The sequence below is a fragment of the Setaria viridis genome, chromosome 3 (genome assembly GCF_005286985.2).
Source record: "Setaria viridis chromosome 3, Setaria_viridis_v4.0, whole genome shotgun sequence".
Taxonomy (NCBI): domain Eukaryota; kingdom Viridiplantae; phylum Streptophyta; class Magnoliopsida; order Poales; family Poaceae; genus Setaria; species Setaria viridis.
The window spans coordinates 9,044,848-9,063,949 of record NC_048265.2 but is presented as its reverse complement, the minus strand read 5'-3'; the positions used below and the strand labels follow the sequence as shown (position 1 = coordinate 9,063,949).

The 19,102-nt window shown below is 47.0% G+C and overlaps 3 protein-coding genes across 5 annotated transcripts; all 3 read left to right on the top strand.

The window, feature by feature from the left end:
• The first annotated feature begins 360 nt into the window (after window positions 1–360).
• On the top strand, window positions 361–2,798 carry LOC117847126 (anaphase-promoting complex subunit 10). 2 transcript variants are annotated; one of them, XM_072292665.1, is made up of 6 exons: window positions 361–616; window positions 714–774; window positions 861–953; window positions 1,421–1,491; window positions 2,050–2,154; window positions 2,414–2,798. In XM_072292665.1, the coding sequence occupies exons 1-6, from the start codon at window positions 408–410 to the stop codon at window positions 2,442–2,444; spliced, it is 570 nt and encodes a 189-aa protein (XP_072148766.1). In that variant the 5' UTR covers window positions 361–407; the 3' UTR covers window positions 2,445–2,798. The 2 variants fall into 2 exon arrangements, with proteins under 2 accessions (XP_072148766.1, XP_034584181.1); XM_034728290.2 differs by having other exon boundaries at window positions 368–616; window positions 2,375–2,798.
• A 5,173-nt stretch (window positions 2,799–7,971) lies between these two features.
• LOC117847418 (uncharacterized) lies at window positions 7,972–15,711 on the top strand. Of its 2 annotated transcripts, none has more exons than XM_034728624.2 (8): window positions 7,972–8,696; window positions 10,742–14,045; window positions 14,184–14,259; window positions 14,381–14,454; window positions 14,542–14,607; window positions 14,684–14,773; window positions 14,858–15,034; window positions 15,478–15,711. In XM_034728624.2, the coding sequence occupies exons 1-8, from the start codon at window positions 8,260–8,262 to the stop codon at window positions 15,511–15,513; spliced, it is 4,260 nt and encodes a 1,419-aa protein (XP_034584515.1). In that variant the 5' UTR covers window positions 7,972–8,259; the 3' UTR covers window positions 15,514–15,711. The 2 variants fall into 2 exon arrangements, with proteins under 2 accessions (XP_034584515.1, XP_034584516.1); XM_034728625.2 differs by having other exon boundaries at window positions 7,975–8,696; window positions 14,384–14,454.
• A 153-nt stretch (window positions 15,712–15,864) lies between these two features.
• On the top strand, window positions 15,865–18,890 carry LOC117847419 (uncharacterized). The gene is made up of 3 exons (XM_034728626.2): window positions 15,865–16,616; window positions 16,696–16,910; window positions 17,709–18,890. Exons 1-3 carry the CDS (start codon window positions 16,352–16,354, stop codon window positions 17,880–17,882), a joined length of 654 nt encoding a protein of 217 aa, XP_034584517.1. The 5' UTR covers window positions 15,865–16,351; the 3' UTR covers window positions 17,883–18,890.
• The last annotated feature ends 212 nt before the right edge of the window (window positions 18,891–19,102 follow it).

Here is a 19,102-nt window from a genome sequence, read left to right as displayed (position 1 = left end):
CATCTAAATCTTCTAAGCAACTTGTAGTCATCAGTAACCGGATGTCGTCACGTTGATGATGAGTGGGACCGCGTGGGTGGGATGTGGGAATGTCTACGTCTGCACAAAGAATGAGGGAGACTAAAATTACCAATTTACGTTCGTTCATGTCAATTTTATATTTTTTTTTAAAAAATCTCCAATTGAAACGATATTCAGTGCTTTTCTTCACCGAAAGAAACAGCCAATGTTTTTGCAACATAACAAATATGGAAACAAACTCCGACCTTTTCAAATTATGGGCCCGGCCCAGATCAAAATCAGAGAGCGTTGGGCCGGGCTGCTTTTGTTAATTTTTCCTTTTCCGTTTTGCTTCCCCGCACAACAAGTCCAAAAGCTTCCCCAACATTTCCCCTCCCACCGCGCCGATGGAATCCGACGCCGAGGAGGAGGCCACGGCGACCCCGGCGGCGGCGGCGGCGGCGCCGGCCGCGGGGCGGCTGAAGGGAAGCCCGGAGCTGACTGTGGAAGCGGACATGCGGGAAATGGCGAAGACGGCCGCGTGGAGCGTCAGCTCCTGCAAGGCCGGCAACGGCGTTGCGGCCCTCCGCGACGACAACCTCGACACCTACTGGCAGTGAGTAGCAATCACCCACCACTCGTTTTCCTTTTTTACCTCTTTCATGGGACTAAACGAAATTAGAAGCCTGATTCGGATTTGGCGACTTGGTCAGGTCGGACGGCGCGCAGCCTCACTTGGTTAGCATTCAGTTCCAGAAGAAGGTGCAGCTGCAGGTGCGTGCTTCAGTAGAGATGCTATTCCTTTTGGCTTGTTTGATTCGCGGGGTTCTGGATTAATTTGTTTTGTGTTGCGCGGGCAGCTTGTTGTGCTCTACGTGGATTTCAAGCTCGACGAGAGCTACACGCCCAGCAAGATCTCCATCAGGGCCGGGGATGGCTTCCACAACCTCAAGGTACTCTTTTTTCTCCAGGAAAAATCGTTTAGCAATGCTCAGATGCTTGTCAGGTATTGTAGAGTTTAGGCAATTTTATACATGTTGGTTGGTTGGTCCAACTTATGTGCAGAGAGCTGTGTGTGAACATACATTCTTGAGTTTAAAAGCCTGTGAAAGACTTCAATGATACGCAGATCTCCTGTGTGTTCGGATAAAAGAAAAGCCTGTGAAAGACTATATTTTTCTTACTTTATCTTGTTATTTATGTTGGTCGAAAAACTGAAACTGATGGTAATACTGTAACTTAATTGTTTGTGTATTCCATGCCTTATTTAGGGGTTAGGTACAGTTACATGACCTGGCCTGGCATTTCAGGAGAAAGTTGCTTCCGCATTGCAAGTACTGGTCCTCAGGATGTTGAGCATACTGATTGACAATATTGCCATAATATCAATAATTCGCGATATCTTTTCTCATGATTCCAGGAAATTAAAACTGTGGAGCTTGCAAAGCCAGTTGGATGGGTCCATATATCATTATCTGGGGCTGATCCACGGTATGCATTTTAAGTTGAAGATGAATACTAGTTCCCAAAATTGTATCCTGCAATGGAAGAGTCTGACATAAGTTCTAGGATGACTTTTATCCGGTAAATACGTTGTACAAATATATAGCTTACAACCATGTGCTCACATGCTTATCTATTTAGGTTATACTCCATAATTATGAGTATAATCTCTTTATTTATGTGGGAGGACTAAAATATGCAGACTCAATCTGGCATCCTTGGTTTGTTATTTTGGTGATAATGCTTTTTTTTTTCTTGAATCTGTCTATTGACTTTGAAAAGATCTGGATATCCTGTCAAGTTTACCTGATACTGACTCATTTGAGTCAGATAACTACATCTGTGTTTTTGGTAGGCAATTAATCCAGCCAGCAATACTCTAAAGAATTTAAGATAGTTTAGTGAAATGGTACAGGAATTTTACCATCCTAATATATTAGGAGGTGAAACTATTTCAAAGTAGTGGAAGTGATGCTCTGTTTAAACATTGTACTACTTGATTTTAGTTACTTTACTGCTTACTGTCTGTCTTTCTTGTGTATGCAGAGAAACATTCATTCATACATTTATGCTGCAAATTGCGGTTTTGTCCAATCACCTAAATGGGCGGGACACTCATATCCGACAGATCAAGATCTATGGGCCAAGACCGTAAGTTGGATACCATCCAAGCACTCACCTACCTGTCTACTCATTTTTAGTAATACCCGGGTACATTTGACTGGATTGAGTTTTATGTGCTTACGAAGTAACAGTCTGAGTTCATATAGAAGTTGACATCTGTACCCATGTCACATACTGTGTATGTTACATGGCCTAAATCAAATTTGTACTATAAAATTCTCCATCCTTACGTTTTTCTTGCTTTCAGGAATCCTGTTCCCCTCCAACCATTTCATTTCATTTCCAGGGAGTTCATCACATACTCCACCATTAGATGACAATCAGCGAACCTAATTGTGTGTAGTCCTCCATGCTGGAGTTGTCTGCTGAAGATTGGAGAGTGCTTAACTGCTTATACGGTTTCAACACTGAAAGCACCTGTCAAAGCCTAAGCCTGAGTTGCCCCTGAATACCTGGACTGGAGAATTCACACTCCGTACGAGTTAACAATCTGTTATCCATGTAATGTGACGTTATTCACCTCCATGGGCATGGGAGCTGCTCCGGGAGAACATCGTCCTGGAAACTCTCTTGCACTTTATTTTTAACAATTTCTGACACCTGTGATTCATTTGATATAGACTATTCATGACGATTTTTAAGAAAATTTTAATGTGGTTATTTGAGAAGCAGCTATATGGTTCTTATTTACGTGGGCCTTGAGCCCGGAAGGACTGCTGTGACACTTTTGGAAGCCCACGAACCCTTGGCTGGGCCACGCAATGCACCCTAAGACAGTGGAAAATTGGTCCTGAAGCTGCAGAAGAAATGGCATTTGGTGTTCTTCCACCGTTCTACGCTCCTCTCGCAAAAAAGAAAAGGCGTACACTCTGTCACGCGACTGATAAGTGTTGAGTGAGATGTTCATCAATGATAAAGTAGAAATTTAGAGTCCACGTGGCACGTGCCTTCAGCAGTAATCGCAATTAAGAGCGCGTGTATGTCGTCCTCCGAGCCTCCGACTCGTCCCCTTCCGCGCATCGCATTGCGACCGGGGAGGGACAAGGCAACAGCTGTGCGCTGAAAATGGCATTTGTGGCGGAGGAGAGGGAATCGGAATCGGAAGAAAGAAATGGTCCTGACGATGGGCGTCGATCCTTCCTCCACCACACACCAACCAACCGAACCCCGCCTGTCCAGCCGCCCGGCATAAATGAGCAGCAAGCATCTGCTTGTTGCTGCCCCTGCTCTCCAAATTCCATTCCCACCAGCTGCTGCAGGACAGAGGAGGGTGTCAATTTCCCTTCCCTGTTGCCTTCTCCTTGGACATCACTCGCCTGACACGCCAGCCATCACCAGCCAGTGTGAATTTTGAGCTTCTGATGAAGTGAGCGAGTAGTTTAATGGACAAGGTTAGGAGATGTTTGAAAACATAAAGAACGCAGAAAGGAACAGAGGAGAATATACATGTGCGATTTGGTTGAGTTCGTGCGTAGACAGATAATATATTTCTATATATACATATAAGCATATGGTTTTTGTCAGTTGCCAGGGCGTGCCTGCAACGAAGCTTATAATCCGCCCCATGTTCCAATTAATAATCCACCGGATCCTCCAGCGTTGTACAAAAATAATTGTACCGCAGGCGCATTAATACGTGCAGGGACATGGTCAGGATGTCTTGCTTCCTTTCCACGTCACCATAGTTTACTAGCGGGATTAAACAAGTCGTAAACAAATGCTTCCACTCCACATGACAGCAGCAGGGGACCGGACGAGGAGGAGGAGGTGCACCTAGGATATTGCTTGCAGGCGTGTAGGGCCGTCAATGATCACACGAGCTGGTGCCTGGCTCCTTGACAGCGTGCAGAATTGTTTTACTGGGACCCAGCACCAAGGATCATGCAGCTTCTTAAACCTGCATTGGATAACCCTGTGGCGTTCTAAAGCATGCCCTACTAGCTAGTACACTATCATGATGTAACTTAATCTTAAATAAACCATATTACTGACCTTTTTTAAAAAAATGATTGTTTTTTGAAACTATGTAACGTTGTGCTGGAAAAAGCGAAAGCCCAGAATTGAGGTCTTGTCGTGTAAAGAACATTAGCTGGGCGATCCAAAAGTGAGCTGAACAATTAATAAGAACTCCAAAGTTTTAGAATCGCAGCAAGCAAAAGCATGGTGCATTAGTTCCAAAGAGCAAAGGAAGCAGGAAGCATATGAATCCATATATCGATCTCACCCAGATTCGTGATCAGATGAATGAATCGATCGCTTTTACGTCCTCCTAATTCTCCCTTTCTTTCCGCATTCTTTGTATCTAAGGCATAGATCCCTCTAAGCAAAGCGGCGGGATTTTCGTTTAGTTTATTCGTCAAGGGCTCGATGCGCGTCAGGAATCTTAAGCTTTCGATCAAATCAGCGTCTTTTTACACGGGAACTGACAGCAGGCGCCGGAGATTTCCCATTGTGCATGCATACGGCTTTTCTTTATCAGCTCAAGCTGTCTTCTGATTTGGCCAGGCAAAAAGGGGAAAAATACAGGTACGTTCAAGTGGTTAATTTGTTAATGTTTTGCTTTTCTTTTGTTCGCAAATCTCCGAAGTCGCTTTGAATTGAATAGCATTTACAAATTTCTAATGAGAAAAGAAAATGCATTTAGTCATGTCATTCCTTGTCAGTGAGTGAAGAACCGACCTGATTGAAGCAGCTGGGATCACACAGATATGCGGAATTTTTTGTTCACGCACACATGTATGGAGACAAGCAGACGCGATGACGCTAGATCTTCATGATACAGTGACATAAGCCCACTGCATCTGCATACATGGTACCAGTAGTTTAGTAGAGACAAGGCAATGGTTGCAAGCTCGTAGCCCCACAGTCCCACACAGAGAAATGCCAAAGAGCCAAGAACATCTGCCTGGCTCCGTTCCATCTGTCTGTTACCTGGAGAGGAGAATATGTCGGTCCAACAGACCCATCGCGCCAACAATTGGACTGAACTGCCCCCACGTAGGCACGTCCAAACCAACCCAAAAACAAGAGCAAAGACACTCCAATTGTTTAGGGGGTCTAACCAACCACGACTCGGGCCAAATTCCCGGTAAATCACTTGTTTTTTTTTGCAAGTCTGGACCGTGTAAAATATTGACCCAACAACCATACCACAACAGCTACATAACAAAACACTATCTGAGTCTCTGAGAGGCTTGGCATTCACAGCTGGGCAGATATTCCAATCATCCCAGATGCCCCAAATTGGCAACCACACCACACCAGAGCAGCGACAACGACGCAAGTGACACAAGCCACGGGCCATGGGAATGCTAAAGAAATAGCGCTGCCAGGGCAGACCAGGCAAGCAGCTGATGAGCCTGGCGAGGTCAACGTCACGGGGGCCATGCATGAACACTGACGTGACGGCGACTGTTTGAAAGAAATTAAAGTGTCAGATTGGATTGGACTGCAATAAACTCCTCTTATTAGGAGTGGCTAGAGAGTAGAGACAGTCCTGTCGTTTGCCATGAAGAGAAGCCGCTAGCTTTTGTTATCTTGGTCTTGGTCTCGGTCTCTTGGAGGAACAGTCTAGGGCTAGCGTTGGGGGCATGATGTGGAAGGGACAACGGAAAGAGGCGCAATGATTTCGTGCCGAGGGAGCGGAGGACGCCCCCAATGAGACCGCCCACTGGCCGTGTTCGGGCATAATCCATTGCCATGCAAAAGGGGCCCATCATGGAGCTCAGGGGCACCGATGGATGATTTCAGTTCGGGCAAGTAGAGATCAGGAGCACTGATGGCTCGTGCTCGTCAGGCCACATACGGCTGCCAGATGCAGCATGCATTGCCTGATTGCCGCCTGCCCGGGCTGCTCCCGGCCACGCCACCGGCGATCTGGCCGGGCGGCCGGGCGGCAAGGCCTGAACCGGCCGTGTGCTTGCCCCCTTTGCTTTAAGTTTTGTTGCAGAGAACGGGCGGTCGGTTACGCACGCTTGACCTGGCACGCGTGGAACCTTGTCTCTCGCATCGCACGCTCGATCGATCGCCATGGCCGTTTCTTTCTCTCGCTGTCAGTCTGCCGCGGCAAGGTTTAGCGTGCAAGTAATCGCGCCCATCCCGAGTACTACGACGTTTACAACACCGAGTCACCGTGAATCGGACATCTCAGGGAAAGAAGAGAGGGGCTGCGTTGGGCGGCTGCAGGAGGCAGACGAAACCCGTTGCTTTCGACACGTGAGACGCAAAAAGGCGGACGAGCACGCCATCCCGGGCTGTCCCGGGGAGATCAGTTCGTTGGATGGCTCAGGAGCGGTTGTTCTCCGGGGTTTAATTCCCTCGACCGAGACCCTCCCCAACAGACGACCCAGTCCGGTGTCCACTCCCTCCCTCGCTTTCTCTGCCAGGCACATCGTTTTCGCGGAGATCTCACCACACCCCCAACAGGGCTTGCTGGTGAGGACTGAGGAGTACAGAGTACTACGATTTGGGATGGGCCTCGCCATGAATTGGAGCTGGAGCCGGGGCAGGGCGAGGACATGAACAGGGGAGAGTGCAAAAGCGCGCCGGGGGGGGGGGGGGGGGGGGGGGGGGGGCGCATTGTCCCCGTCAAGCGGCATGATCTGGCCGTGGCTGAGGCATTCCATGTGTGTACAGGGTCCATCCAGTTGACCCTGACGGCAGCGCCGTGCTGGCGACGTGTATGTAGACTTTGATCCGGTTGATCCCAGCAATCGTAGGCGTAGGCGTATAGGCGTAACGTTCGGCGGATGGGGTAGGTAGGGCTCACCGCACAGTGTGAAATAAACCACCAGCATGTCATGTCCTGCTCTCCGGGGCGGGCATAACGCGGTGCATGCAAGGACCGTGGTTGACCGGTTGCAGGCCTCTGCTAACCGTACCCAGCCACCCGACGATAGTGGGCAATCCTTTGGAGGGAGCATGATCTATCCCATAGGCCTGCTTGATCTACTTTATGTTTATGGTATGTCGTTCTAAACTTTGTTCCCCCTGATGAGTCAAACATCAAATACAGTCAAAAGAGGAGAGCTAATTTTAAAGCGTTGCAAAGTCTAAGGAAAAATTGCAAGAAAAACAAAAAATATAATTATGCAAAACAGATAAAGCCATCAGACCACTTAACGGGTTTCGAAATGCATTTTCTATCTTATCGTAACGTGGTTATAACTTACATTTTTGTCAGGATGTGGTTACAACCTGCATCGCAAATCGAACTGTCGAGGCTGCAACTTACATGGGACATACAGGTATACGACGTATCGACATGCACGTATGGCTACAATTAGAATAGAATGCTAGATATAGTTCTGCATAACATTTCATATTCGTCCTGTTCGCTTCAGCTTATAAGCCGGTTAAAAAGCTGAAACGGCGGATTTGTTGTGAGAGAAAAATACCGTTTGGTGGCTGATAAGCCGGCTGAATAAGCTGAAGCGAACAAACCCATTATCCCTTGCAGTAAACACTATTAATATACGACGCAGTAGAGGCAAGAATGATTACTCCTGCCCAAAATCTAAGCGTAGAAGCATGCCAATAAAGATGTTGATTGATCCCACCACCGCAAACCAAAACCCCGCCGCGGTTCACTCGGTCGGCACGGTGAAAAGCAGCCGTCTCCTTCGCCCCCGACTGGCCGACTCCCCCAACACGGCCACAACCCAACGCCCGGGCGCCCGCCGCAGCCGCAGCCGCAGCTGGCAGCAGGCAGGAAGCGACAAGCGCCGACGCGGTTCCGCCCCGCCCGTCTTCCCCATCCATTCCACTCCAGCGAGACGCGCACACATTTCCCCGCCTCCCCCCGCTGCCTTTTTTCTTTCTCCGGCCGCAACGCTACAGCCAAGCCAACACGGCCGCGGTCCCGGCCCCACGGCGCCCCCCAGACTCGCAGCAGCAGTTTTTTTTTATGGAAAGCACCGTCCCAAACACCGCGAGTCCCGAGTAAAGGCCTGCCCGCCTGCCTGCTCTGCTCCCCCGCGCTCGCTCGCCTCCCACTCCCCGACCTCTGCTCCTGTCCTTCCCTTCCTCTTCCTTCTTCCCCCAAACCCAAACCCCCGCCGAGAAGGTGGAGGGGAGGGGGTGGTGAAACCCTAGCGCGCGCGTGTGGCGGCTGCGGCTGCGGCAGCGGCGGCCATGGACGCGGCGTGGAGGGAGCGGAGGCACCACCGGAAGGCGGCTGCTGCGGCGGCCGGTGGCGGCGGTGGTGCCGGCGGGGTAGGAGGAGGAGCGGCGGCGGCCGCCGCCGCGCGGGCGGCGTACGGGGACGTGTTTGGGGGCCCGCCGCGCTTCGCCGCGCCGTTCGGGGCCGCGCCGCTGGACTACGCCGAGGTATTCGGGGGCGTCGCGGCCACCTGCTCCATCCCGTACCTTGACCTGCCGCCCTCCGCGGCCGCCGTCGGGGGCGACGGCGGCTTCTTCGCCTGCCGCGGGAAGGGGGACTACGGGGAGATCTTCGGCCGCTTCGACTTCGCCGACTTCGCGCTGCCGTATGAGGACCTCTTCGGTGGGCCGGGCGCCGAGCCGGAGGAGAAGGAGCCGGAGATCGCGTCGCCGTCCAGCGGGAGCTCCAGGTTCGTACATTTGCCTCCCTCCTCCCCTGCACCTGTAACCTTGTTTTTCCGGGTATAGGTGAACAGTGGCGTTTGCTCCCGTCTTGATGGTTTTCGTTTGGGGACATGGATTTGAGAGGCGGGGATGAGTGTGATTTACGATTTGCTTTCTCAATTTGGAATGCGACTGTGTCACGTCGTAGTCTGGTGGTAGATGGGGGAAGGACTTCTGGGCTTGTACCGTCTTGCATCTTCCCTTCTCGTAAAGGCGGCTCTTCCAATCCTCCTTTTTAAGCCGCACTCTTAGCCTTTGCTCGCTGTCCAGGGTGTTAAGGTTGCAGAACCTGTGTGTTCAGAATTTAAGCATTTCTGTATGATTTTGGAATTTTTGATTCGTAAAGGTGCCTTCTTTGAGGGAAAGTAGCGCCTTTTCTGCCCATTATTCGAGTTTGCGTGAAATAGTGCCATCAGGTGTTGTCATTTGCACTTTTGTGGTGCTCCTATGGTATTTGGGGTCTCTGTTAAGGATGCGCTGTTTGCGAGCTTTTATTTTTTATTTCATGTGGTTACATACAGTATGCAAGTTAGCCGTCCAATTTCTTTGCATGGGTTGAAAAAATTTAACTTACAACATGGGTAGGATGAATTGGTGAGAAATGTTGCGCTGTTGCTGTGGGCGAATTCATATGATCGGGAGGAATTTTGTGGAGCAAACTTGGTACAGATAAATATTGTTAAATGCTTCTTAAAATTAAGTGTAAGCTTTACTTTGGCGGTGGATGCACATATATCCATATACAATGTTGTTTGCTCTTCTATGGTTAGTCAGATGGTATTATACAGAAATGGACATACCTTGGTTTGTGTTTTTAGCTCATGTGCGCAGTTTCCCTGTTTCATTTTGTTGTAATAGGTCTTCCCTGATAGATTGCATGTAACCATTGGCAAAGATTTTTTTAACCATGGGCTGGGCCCTACCACACCTAATAGCACAAATGGAGTTGGTGTTCCTCTCCAATGTTTTGTGAAAGATCTGCCAGTGGTTGTTAGCAGCAACCAACTTGAAGTCCCTGCTTCCTCCTGAGGAAGGAGCCACTGTCACACCAGAATTGGAACATGTGGAACTGAGCAATGTAGTTAAAGAGGATGTTGTAGTGTAGCAAACCAACCAGGTCAGTGCAAGAGGTGTTCGCACCGCGCTTTAGCATGTCCAGTTGATGTGTCTTACTGCCAAGAGAATGGACACGCAGGTGAGCCATGATGTTGCTGACCAACAAACTATATCCGGTAAGTTGGTGAGTCCAGCTGGCCAGGGTCATTGCAGTCTTGCAGGATAAATGAAACCCACCCTGGGGTGGGGGCTGGGGGTGGGGGATGATTTCCTTTGCATCTTGTTCAGACACTGTAGATGTCTTGTCAGTAATGAACAGAGGTGTTACTTGGAGGGCAGGGGGATTGACTTAGGATTACTTCTGTTTTGGGGAAGAACCTGTGGTGGGGCTACATCTAAGCTCTCATCTTGTTCGGCAGGATGTCATATGATAATAGGAAACAGCGAGGATGGTGGCATTTGGGTGGAAAGGGAAGCCATGCCCTTAGCTAATTTAGGTGACCCGTGGCGCTATGCAGTGAGATTGTAGTAATTTGTAACGTATGGATATCTTGTCGTATTGTGATCTTTGCAAGTGAGACTTCATGCTACTATGTTCTGATTGAAGTTGGTGTCTATGTGCTGCTGCACCAATTTTGTCAGGATGCTGATAAATCTAGTTAGTGACGTCAATATGCTATATTTGGAATACCTACTGCCAGTAATTACAATCGAATCTATGCATTAATTGTCTCATGAGGTGCGTCCCATCAAAAACTACATATCCAAATGTGACCAATGAAATCAAGATTTGAGTTTACCATCTGTATCTGCATTCTGTACAGCACCACGTCTAGTGTACCATGATTGTTTTAGTCTATTCATGTTTATTCCCTTGGAATCTGCTCTGGTGGTTAAAGTGAGTGCACTTCATATCCATCACATGATTTACCGTCAATATTTTTGTATTTAACAGATCATCGATAAAAAAGGATTTCAGCCAGCTGGAGGATGAGCCTCCTGCACTTCCTCAACATTACCAAATTCTGGATCATCATCATCATTTCAAAGACCATAAGTTTTCTCCAATATCCTTCTCTCCAGAGACAGAAAGTCAGCAGTTTGTTATGTCATATAACAAGACTACTGAGAGGAGACCTGATGATCTGATTGAGATGCCGACCTGCACAGTTGAACCTTCGATGGACTTTGTGATTGATTCACGCAATTTGTCGCATGGTCCAGCAACAAATCATGTTTCAAGAATTGACAATGGCACAATGGCCAATGACGATAGTGACAAGAACCCAAGCTCTGTTAGTGCGAGTGTGAGGAGTCCTGAGAGTGATTTTATAGTTGATCAGAAGCAGCCAAGTGCATCGTGGACACCTATTTCTGGAAATGTTTCTGCAAATGAAAACCACAAGACCTCTGATAGTCATTCAACACGCAGTACTGTGACACCCGATTATGCATTTCTTCGGGGATCTGACACTGATGCACAGGCACAGTCAGTCAAAGTACAGCCACTGTTGAGGCAGGAACCTAAACTGATAAACAAGAGAGAAAGTGCAGCTAAAGGGGGCATCAATCTTGTAAATCACAGTCACACTCCAACTGCTGCTGCACATAACAGTTCAAGTAGCAACATGCCTCATGCTGACAAGAAAGCTGGTGCCAATCCCACTTCTGCTTCAGCAGCTATGAAGGAGGCAATGGATTTTGCTGAAGCTAGGTTAAAGGCTGCAAAAGAATTGTTAGAGATAAAAGGTGACAGTTTTAAATTGCGGAAGAAGCCAAGTCACCATAGAAGCACAAGGTCTACAGAAATCAAGGCTCCAGTATCCGTAGAGGTAGATACTTCCGAACAAATACTATCAGTGAAAAAGTCATCGGAAGAAGAAAAGAACCATGACGATTCTTTGTCTGACAAGCATAAAAAACTAAGTGTGGATAGATTTTATCATTTTGATGACAATGGAAAAAAGGTATTTCCACTGGAGAAGCCTCAGAAGATGATGCAACGCTCCACTGAGTCCTGTCAAACTTCCAGTAAACTAGAGAAATTAGGCAAGTGGAAGTCCGGTAATGATTTTTTTGAGCTAACTGGAGATGATCAGAAATGCAAAACTGATGAAGCCAGAAGGGAGGATGATAAATGTGAGCAAATGAATCCCATTACTAGTGTCATCAATGATCACAGTGACACTGAACTCAGTGCAGCGGATTCTGACTTGGCAAGGTATGAAAAACTTTGGGAGGTTAATGATGGCAGGAATCTGGGGGTGAAGCATGTAGATCTGCGAGAGGGCAAGACGGTTCCAGTGGACAAAGATAGGGCATCCGTGATTTTAGAAGCTTCTATGGAAAATATGGCACACCAAGAAACTAATAATTCAATTAGTGAGGGACTTGTAACACCGGAAGTTGCTAAGGAAAGCCATGATACTGATGAGTGTCTGGAGCTTCCTTCTACAAGTGATGCCTCCACAAAGCTGGATGTCATCAAGGATATGCGGGGTTCATTACCAGAGCCTTGCTCATCAGGAAATGCCAGCGATTTTAGAGACCTTGGTAATAGTATTCCAAAGGTAAGTCCAGTAGCAGGAACATCACAGGACACAAACAGTAAACTGGTACTAGAAGTACCATGCAATGGTGGGATGCAATGCACTTCTGGAAGTAATGAAAAATTACAGGAACCCTCAGATGTGCCTAATGCTGCAGTTTCCCAGGGAAGCAACATCAAATCATTGATTTTAGAAGAACTTAAAGAATCTGATGTATGTGATACTTTCCCGAGACCAAGACCGAGTAAAATTGAGCAGGAAGCTGAAACTTATGGAAGAGAAAAATTCAGTTTTATTGATGGATCACTCTTGCATAATAAAGGTGCTAAGATAAATGAAGTGCTCTTTGAGGAAGTAGACAAAGTCGAAATTGAGGAGAAGGTTAGTCCATATACACACCCTGAAGAAACAGTTGTGGATCTGGATGCTGAGTGTCCTGAAGATGAGAATGATATTATTTTACAAAATGATAATTTGGCAGACCGAGAAGAATCAAACATGCTGAATGTATTTGAGGTAGCTAGCAATTTGATTAAAAGAGAACTGGATCAAGAAATGCATGGATCAATGGGTCATGGTGAAGCAGAGAATGTGGAAGAAGGAATGGATGGACTCGTCTCTGATGTTAATGATAAAGAAGCAGACGAAACCCCATTAGAAAATACTGACAAGACAGGTAGTGAAGAAGGATCTGATCCTTGTAACCGGGAGGACCAGAAGTCACCTGAAAGTACCAACAGAGGACAAAGTGATGTGGATGCAAAGTGCGATACAACTTGTGATGAAGTTGGATCTGAATCCTTTTCAGGAGATGAAGTTGCCATCAAAGCTGCAAGTGACAGTGCCACCAGAACAACTATTAATTCGAAGGATGAACAGGCTCCCTCTTCAGAAATGTATACTCGCATGCAGCACTCGATGCAAAAAGATGACTCTGCTACATCTCAGACATCTTGTACTGTTCCTAGTCTTGGAGAAACTGGAGAGATTTCGAACAGTGGAGAAAGAGAATTACCAACAGAAAGGTCTACATGTGAAGAGAAGAGCAGGGCTAGCAAAATGGAAGAAAAAGACACTGCAGCAAGGATATCAAAGGCAGAGCATGGGCCATCTCCCTTGGAGACGACACATGCCTCACCAGCTTCTGCTGAGACATGGAAAAAAGACTCACTTGGAGTTCAGAGAGCCAAAGAGAGGGAAAATATAACAAGAGCAGATAGTGCATTTGAAAAGGACAATTGGTCTTCTCGAAAAACACAAGAAGCAAAAGAAAGTGAAAGGAGATTGCAGAAAGAAAGAGAACTTGCTGAAGAGAAGGAAAGACGGAAATTGGAAGAGGAGGAAAGGGAGAGGGAACGAAAAAAAGATAGACTTGCTGTTGAAAGAGCGACAAGAGAAGCGCACGAGAGAGCATTTGCTGAAGCTCGCGAAATGGCAGAAAAAATGGCTTTGGAAAGAATTACTGCTGCACGACAACGGGCATCTGCAGAGGCCAGAGAGAAAGAAGAGAGAGCAAGTGCTGAAGCAGCTGCTGAAAGGGCTGCTAGAGAAGCTAGGATAAAAGCAGAACGTGCGGCAGTTGAGCGAGCAACTGCAGAAGCTCGGGAGCGGGCAATCGAAAAGGCAAAGGCTGAGAAGGCTCTTGCAGAAGCAAGAGAACGGAGGGAACGGTACAGATCCTCTTTCAAGGAGGGTTTTAAGTCCAATCGGGTAGGTGCTTTCTGTTAGTATGGTACATTGTGTGACGGAGTTTAAGAAATTCAGACGATACTATGCAACATTGTTTTCTTTTTCTTTCTCTTTTTTAGAGAACTGCTGACTAGATATAAATCCTGATTCTGGATGCAGGATATTCGACAGGAGTCACAGTATCAGAGGGCGGCTTCCAGTAATTTCAGCAGAAACCCAGATTCTGTCAACAGAGGTACTTAATATGTTCATGATACTTTATTATAAATCATGTGTTTCAAGGAAGCTTTGCATGCATTTTTTTTAAAAATGTTTGTTACTCGTCTTAATTTCTGCTCTTTGATATTTGTTGGCAGCAGTGGTTGAGGTTGAGTCAGCTTTAAGACATAAAGCAAGATTAGAGAGGCATCAACGCACAGCTGAACGTGTGGTACGCCTGATATTTCTTTCTGGTTTTATTTCAGTTTTTGCCTTATTTGCCAGTAGTTTGGTGACTATGCATATTACCTATTTTCAGACAAAGGCACTTGCTGAGAAGAACATGCGGGATGTGCTAGCTCAAAGGGAGCAAGCAGAGAAACATGTAAGACTATACACACAAAGGGAAACTTCTCACTGTATCTGCATTTATTCACAGTATCGGTGTTTATGTATTTCAGAGGTTGTCTGAGTTCCTGGATCCTGAGATCAAGAGATGGTCAAATGGAAAGGAGGGAAATCTGAGGGCCTTGCTGTCCACATTGCAATATGTAAGCGGTTAATTTCATACATCTTTTCAATCCTTCATGTAGAACATGTAAAGGTTATCATTTTTGCTTTGTTTTCCCTGGCAGATTCTTGGTGCTGATAGTGGCTGGCAACCGGTGCCACTTACAGATCTCATTACAGCTGTTGCTGTGAAGAAAGCTTACAGGAAGGCAACCCTCTGTGTCCATCCAGATAAATTACAACAAAGGGGTGCTACAATCAGACAGAAATACATCTGTGAGAAGGTTTTTGATCTTCTTAAGGTATGTGCTTGTTCATTTGGGACTAAATTATAGCAGTCCTTTCCACTTCTGAAAACACTTTCCTGGGAACATTCTTTTTTTTTTTTTTGAAAGCCTTCCTGGGAACATTCTAGTTACATATGATTCAGAATATGCTATCGATTGTGGTAATGTACGGAACTTTTACATGCATGGTTCCCATTGTCCCTAAAGCATATGCTAGTGTGCCCGTTATGCCTTCGATTTATCATACACCTCATGCTGCGCCTTTTGCTTTATTGGAACTCTGGGTCTTCTGAAACTTTGCATTGCTTGCAAACAAGCTTTTAGCTGTGAAACGTTGCTGCATGAACTTCATTTCTGGACGTGCAGTTTTACCATTTTTGCACTCGTGTTTGTCCTACGTTGGTGATAATTCAAGGTGAAAAAAGAACAGATGCTCACTGGCTGCTGCTGTTTTGCAGGATGCTTGGAACAAGTTCACTTCGGAGGAGCGCTAGGATGAAAGCTAAGCAGCGGTTTCTTTTGAGGCAGGAGATTCATTAGTATTTATATAGCTATATGGTTAGTTTCTTCATTCAATATTGATGTAAATATGCAGTTCTAGCTCTAGATATCCATGTCAGAAACAGCGCCAATGCCGCAGGCTATTACCTGTTAACTAAAATCGGTTCAGTAGAAGAGCTTCATTGCTTCCAGTTCCTGCACCGGCTGACCGGAAGTTCTAAGTGGCCAGACGCCGGACGGCGTTAAGCCAGTGCCGAATGCCATCACCAGACCGTGAAACGTAGGATACGAATATACGATACTAGCCCCGGAAAATACGTCGAAGTTTGGTTGTAGTACGAATCCTTGCCTAATTCGATGAGCCTTACTGAATTCAAATAGGACTTGTTTAGGCAAACTTTGGCAAGGAGACCTGGATTTGTTCGGGTTCGGTGTGCCCAAGTCGGCTCTTGCGCTGGCCGGCCTGAGGCCTCGCCGCCTGGTGAACGATATTTGCGCCGGCCGGGCTACGGCGCTGCGGTTCGGGATCGGCGGCGCAAGTTGACGCCAGCGTGGGTCCTCGGCTCGAGCTCCCACCCACCTGAACCCGACCTCCTCATCCCCTTCTCGCTCCAGCCCTCGGTGGCGGTAGCGACATGGAGGACGGGAACGAGAGGTGCGCTACGCCTGCCAGTCCGATCCCGGAGCACGCTAGTTCCTGCGGCGATGGCGAGGATGCTGACTTATTACACAGCTCGTCGTCCGCAAAGGATGGCGACGACGGTGGCTCCTCGTTATGCGATTCATCCTCGGTAGAAGAGGACGACGACGGTGGCTCGTCGTCAGCAGAGGATGACGATGACGACGACGGCGTCGTCGTCAGAGGAAGAGGTCCACGATGGCGGCTCGTCCGTGGGGACGGAGCTGGCTCTTGAGCTAGCCCGGTGGGAGGTGGAGTGGGTGCCGGAACCGGAGCCGACGGAGGAGGACAAGGCGGTGGAAGCTCTCCACCTGGTCCTCTGCCGGCAGTTCACCGAGCACGACCCCAAGTTGGGCTACCCCGTCCCTACCCGCTTGTGCCAGTTCAACATTGCCTTGTTCGACTTTGAGAAAGAATGTGAGTGTGCATATTCACAACCATTTCACTGTTCTTCTTTTGCTCTAAATTTGTGTTGTTCAACTTTGATTATTTGCAGCTATGGCTGGCATTGGTCAACCGCTTTGCACCCTCGATCTATCTGACTGGATGTCATTGGAGGATTCCATCAACGTGGTTTCCTTGAAGGTAGCTGAATCTGTGGGCTACCCGATCAGCGTGTTCGGCACCGTGCTCGCGAGGGATCAGGTTGACTACAAGTGCGTCTATCTTTTCAGGCGGGACAGGGAGGATCCTCAAGTCGTTACATCACCGGTCTGTATTCATCCCCTTGTCTCTGTGAATCCTGTTTGCTAGATTATTGTTTACTGCGAATCCAAATATCGTTTTATCTTGCCAACTTATACTATAAAAATGATGTCTAAATCACTATTTCATCAACATGTACCTTCCTAATAACCTGAATATTGCGCATCTTCATTACTGTGAATTTTGGTTGCTTTTTGTGTGCGTCCAGTGTAGAATAACGTTCTTGAATCATGAAGCGTCTTAATGTTGGCACGTTTTCATACCGGCAATAAAAGAATTTACTCATAACGCATCTTTAGTTATTTGGCTGTTGCTAGAGATCATCCGTAGATTCACTCCAGCAGCAGCAGATTTAATATTTTGCTGGATGTGCATAATCTTGGCACTTATTGTATTTAGGGCTGGTTGGATCCGGCGTCCTGAACTTTAGAACATGTGGATGTTTAAATACTAATTAGAAGTATTAAATATAATCTAATTACAAAATTAATTGCACAGATGGAGTCTAATTCGCGAGACGAATCTATTAAGCCTAATTAGTCCATGATTTCATTGCTACAATAACCATTTGCTAATGATGGATTAATTAGTCTTAATAGATTCGTCTCGCGAATTAGTATGGGGTTATGCAGTTAGTTTTATAATTAGCTCATGTTTAGTCCTCCTAATTAGCGTCCGAACATCCGATGTGACCCTCTAAAGTTTAGTACATTGTATCCCAACACCCCCTATTTCCTTGTTCAGTTCAACCAAGTTTAGATGACGCATATCATGATGTTCTTTTTCCTTATACCTCTTGCACAGGATGATGCGTTGACTTTGACAGGCCCGTGCCAAGGACTCGCTGCAACATCCCACACGTTTTTCGAGGTCAATCTGAAGATCAGGAGCGACGACGGCGACAAGGATTTCAGCGAAGGTTTAGGGAGGGTTTGGTTCCAAGGACTAAGCTGGCTCTCTGTTACATCGAATGTTTAGATACTAATTAGGAGGATTAAATATGAGCTAATTATAAAACTAATTGTACAGATGGAGGCTAATTCGTGAGCTGAATCTATTAAACCTAATTAGTCCATGTTTTGATAATGTGATGCTAATAGTAAATATGTGCTAATCATGAATTAATTAGGTCTAATAGATTCGTCTCACGAATTAGCCTCCATCTGTGCAATTAGTTTTGTAATTAATCTATATTTAATATTTCAAATTAGTATCTAAACATTCAATGTGATAGTAACTTCAGTTCGTGGAATCAAATACCGCCTCAGTAGAACACTGGACCACCAAACAACCAACCCATCGTGACCCGGCTGCTGACTAGCTGGATACACGGCCGTTCCATTCGCCTTGGAAGCTACCCTTGCAGTCAACATTCTGAATCTCAAGGGGCCAAGGCCATGCAGCTTCACCGGCAGAGTGACTGCTTGGACTAGTGGAAAGAGAACCACATCGTCCTGCATGACAGTGACGCCCCGGGCACCGTTGCGGCGGTCGGAGACGGCGGGTCCGTTCCGTTATCTCGCTGCGTGATCGCTGTCCCTGTGGACGAGGAGCTTGTGCTTGCTGTTTGTGTTCAGCGGGATGGCGATGGCGAGGCTGCGGCTGTGCCATTGGAGTTTGAGCTCACTCTAGGGCACGGCGATGGCGAAAGGGTCTGCGAGGAAGGTTCCTGCGAGCTGCGAGTGAGGGTCACTTGGTCGCGCATGCTCAGCAGCAGGCGCCGCAGGGTGTTTGAGATGGTCGGAGATTCCCGGGTGCTGGTGTGATGGTCGGAGACTCTTTTGTCAATCAGTTAGATACCTTTGTTTGTTTTTTTGTCAGTTGAAGTTCCCTTCTGTCTACTTCGTCTCTGTAGCAACACAAATTATAAGAGTTTGTGTTGTGATGGTGTCATTGAGAATCCATCGCTTAATTCCTTTGGAGTTCCAGTTAAATGCTAGGGACCAAATTCAAACATTCAACCAGTGCTCAAATTTTCCCCACGGATGCAGCAGCACTCACAGGAGGATTTGTAAGTCCAGTATCCTTTTCACCAGAATAGGTGATTCTAGATCAGGAACAACGTATGAGTGTTGCAGTTGCACACAGGTGCGCCCATGAAACTTGAATACGTTGAAGCGGCGAACCGTCTCAGCAGTCAGCACGGTCACGGTTACGGTCATGTGCATGTAATATTTGTGGTCGCCGAAGGACGGGAG

Coding starts and splice junctions, on each gene's coding strand:
- LOC117847126 (XM_034728290.2), top strand. CDS start 408: ATGGAATCCGACGCCGAGGAGGAGGCCACGGCGACCCCGGCGGCGGCG. Junction 617..713: donor AACCTCGACACCTACTGGCA/GTGAGTAGCAAT, acceptor CGACTTGGTCAG/GTCGGACGGCGCGCAGCCTC. Junction 2,155..2,374: donor AAGATCTATGGGCCAAGACC/GTAAGTTGGATA, acceptor TCTTGCTTTCAG/GAATCCTGTTCCCCTCCAAC.
- LOC117847418 (XM_034728624.2), top strand. CDS start 8,260: ATGGACGCGGCGTGGAGGGAGCGGAGGCACCACCGGAAGGCGGCTGCT. Junction 8,697..10,741: donor CCGTCCAGCGGGAGCTCCAG/GTTCGTACATTT, acceptor TGTATTTAACAG/ATCATCGATAAAAAAGGATT. Junction 14,774..14,857: donor TGCTGTCCACATTGCAATAT/GTAAGCGGTTAA, acceptor TTTCCCTGGCAG/ATTCTTGGTGCTGATAGTGG.
- LOC117847419 (XM_034728626.2), top strand. CDS start 16,352: ATGACGATGACGACGACGGCGTCGTCGTCAGAGGAAGAGGTCCACGAT. Junction 16,617..16,695: donor GTTCGACTTTGAGAAAGAAT/GTGAGTGTGCAT, acceptor GATTATTTGCAG/CTATGGCTGGCATTGGTCAA. Junction 16,911..17,708: donor CTCAAGTCGTTACATCACCG/GTCTGTATTCAT, acceptor CCTCTTGCACAG/GATGATGCGTTGACTTTGAC.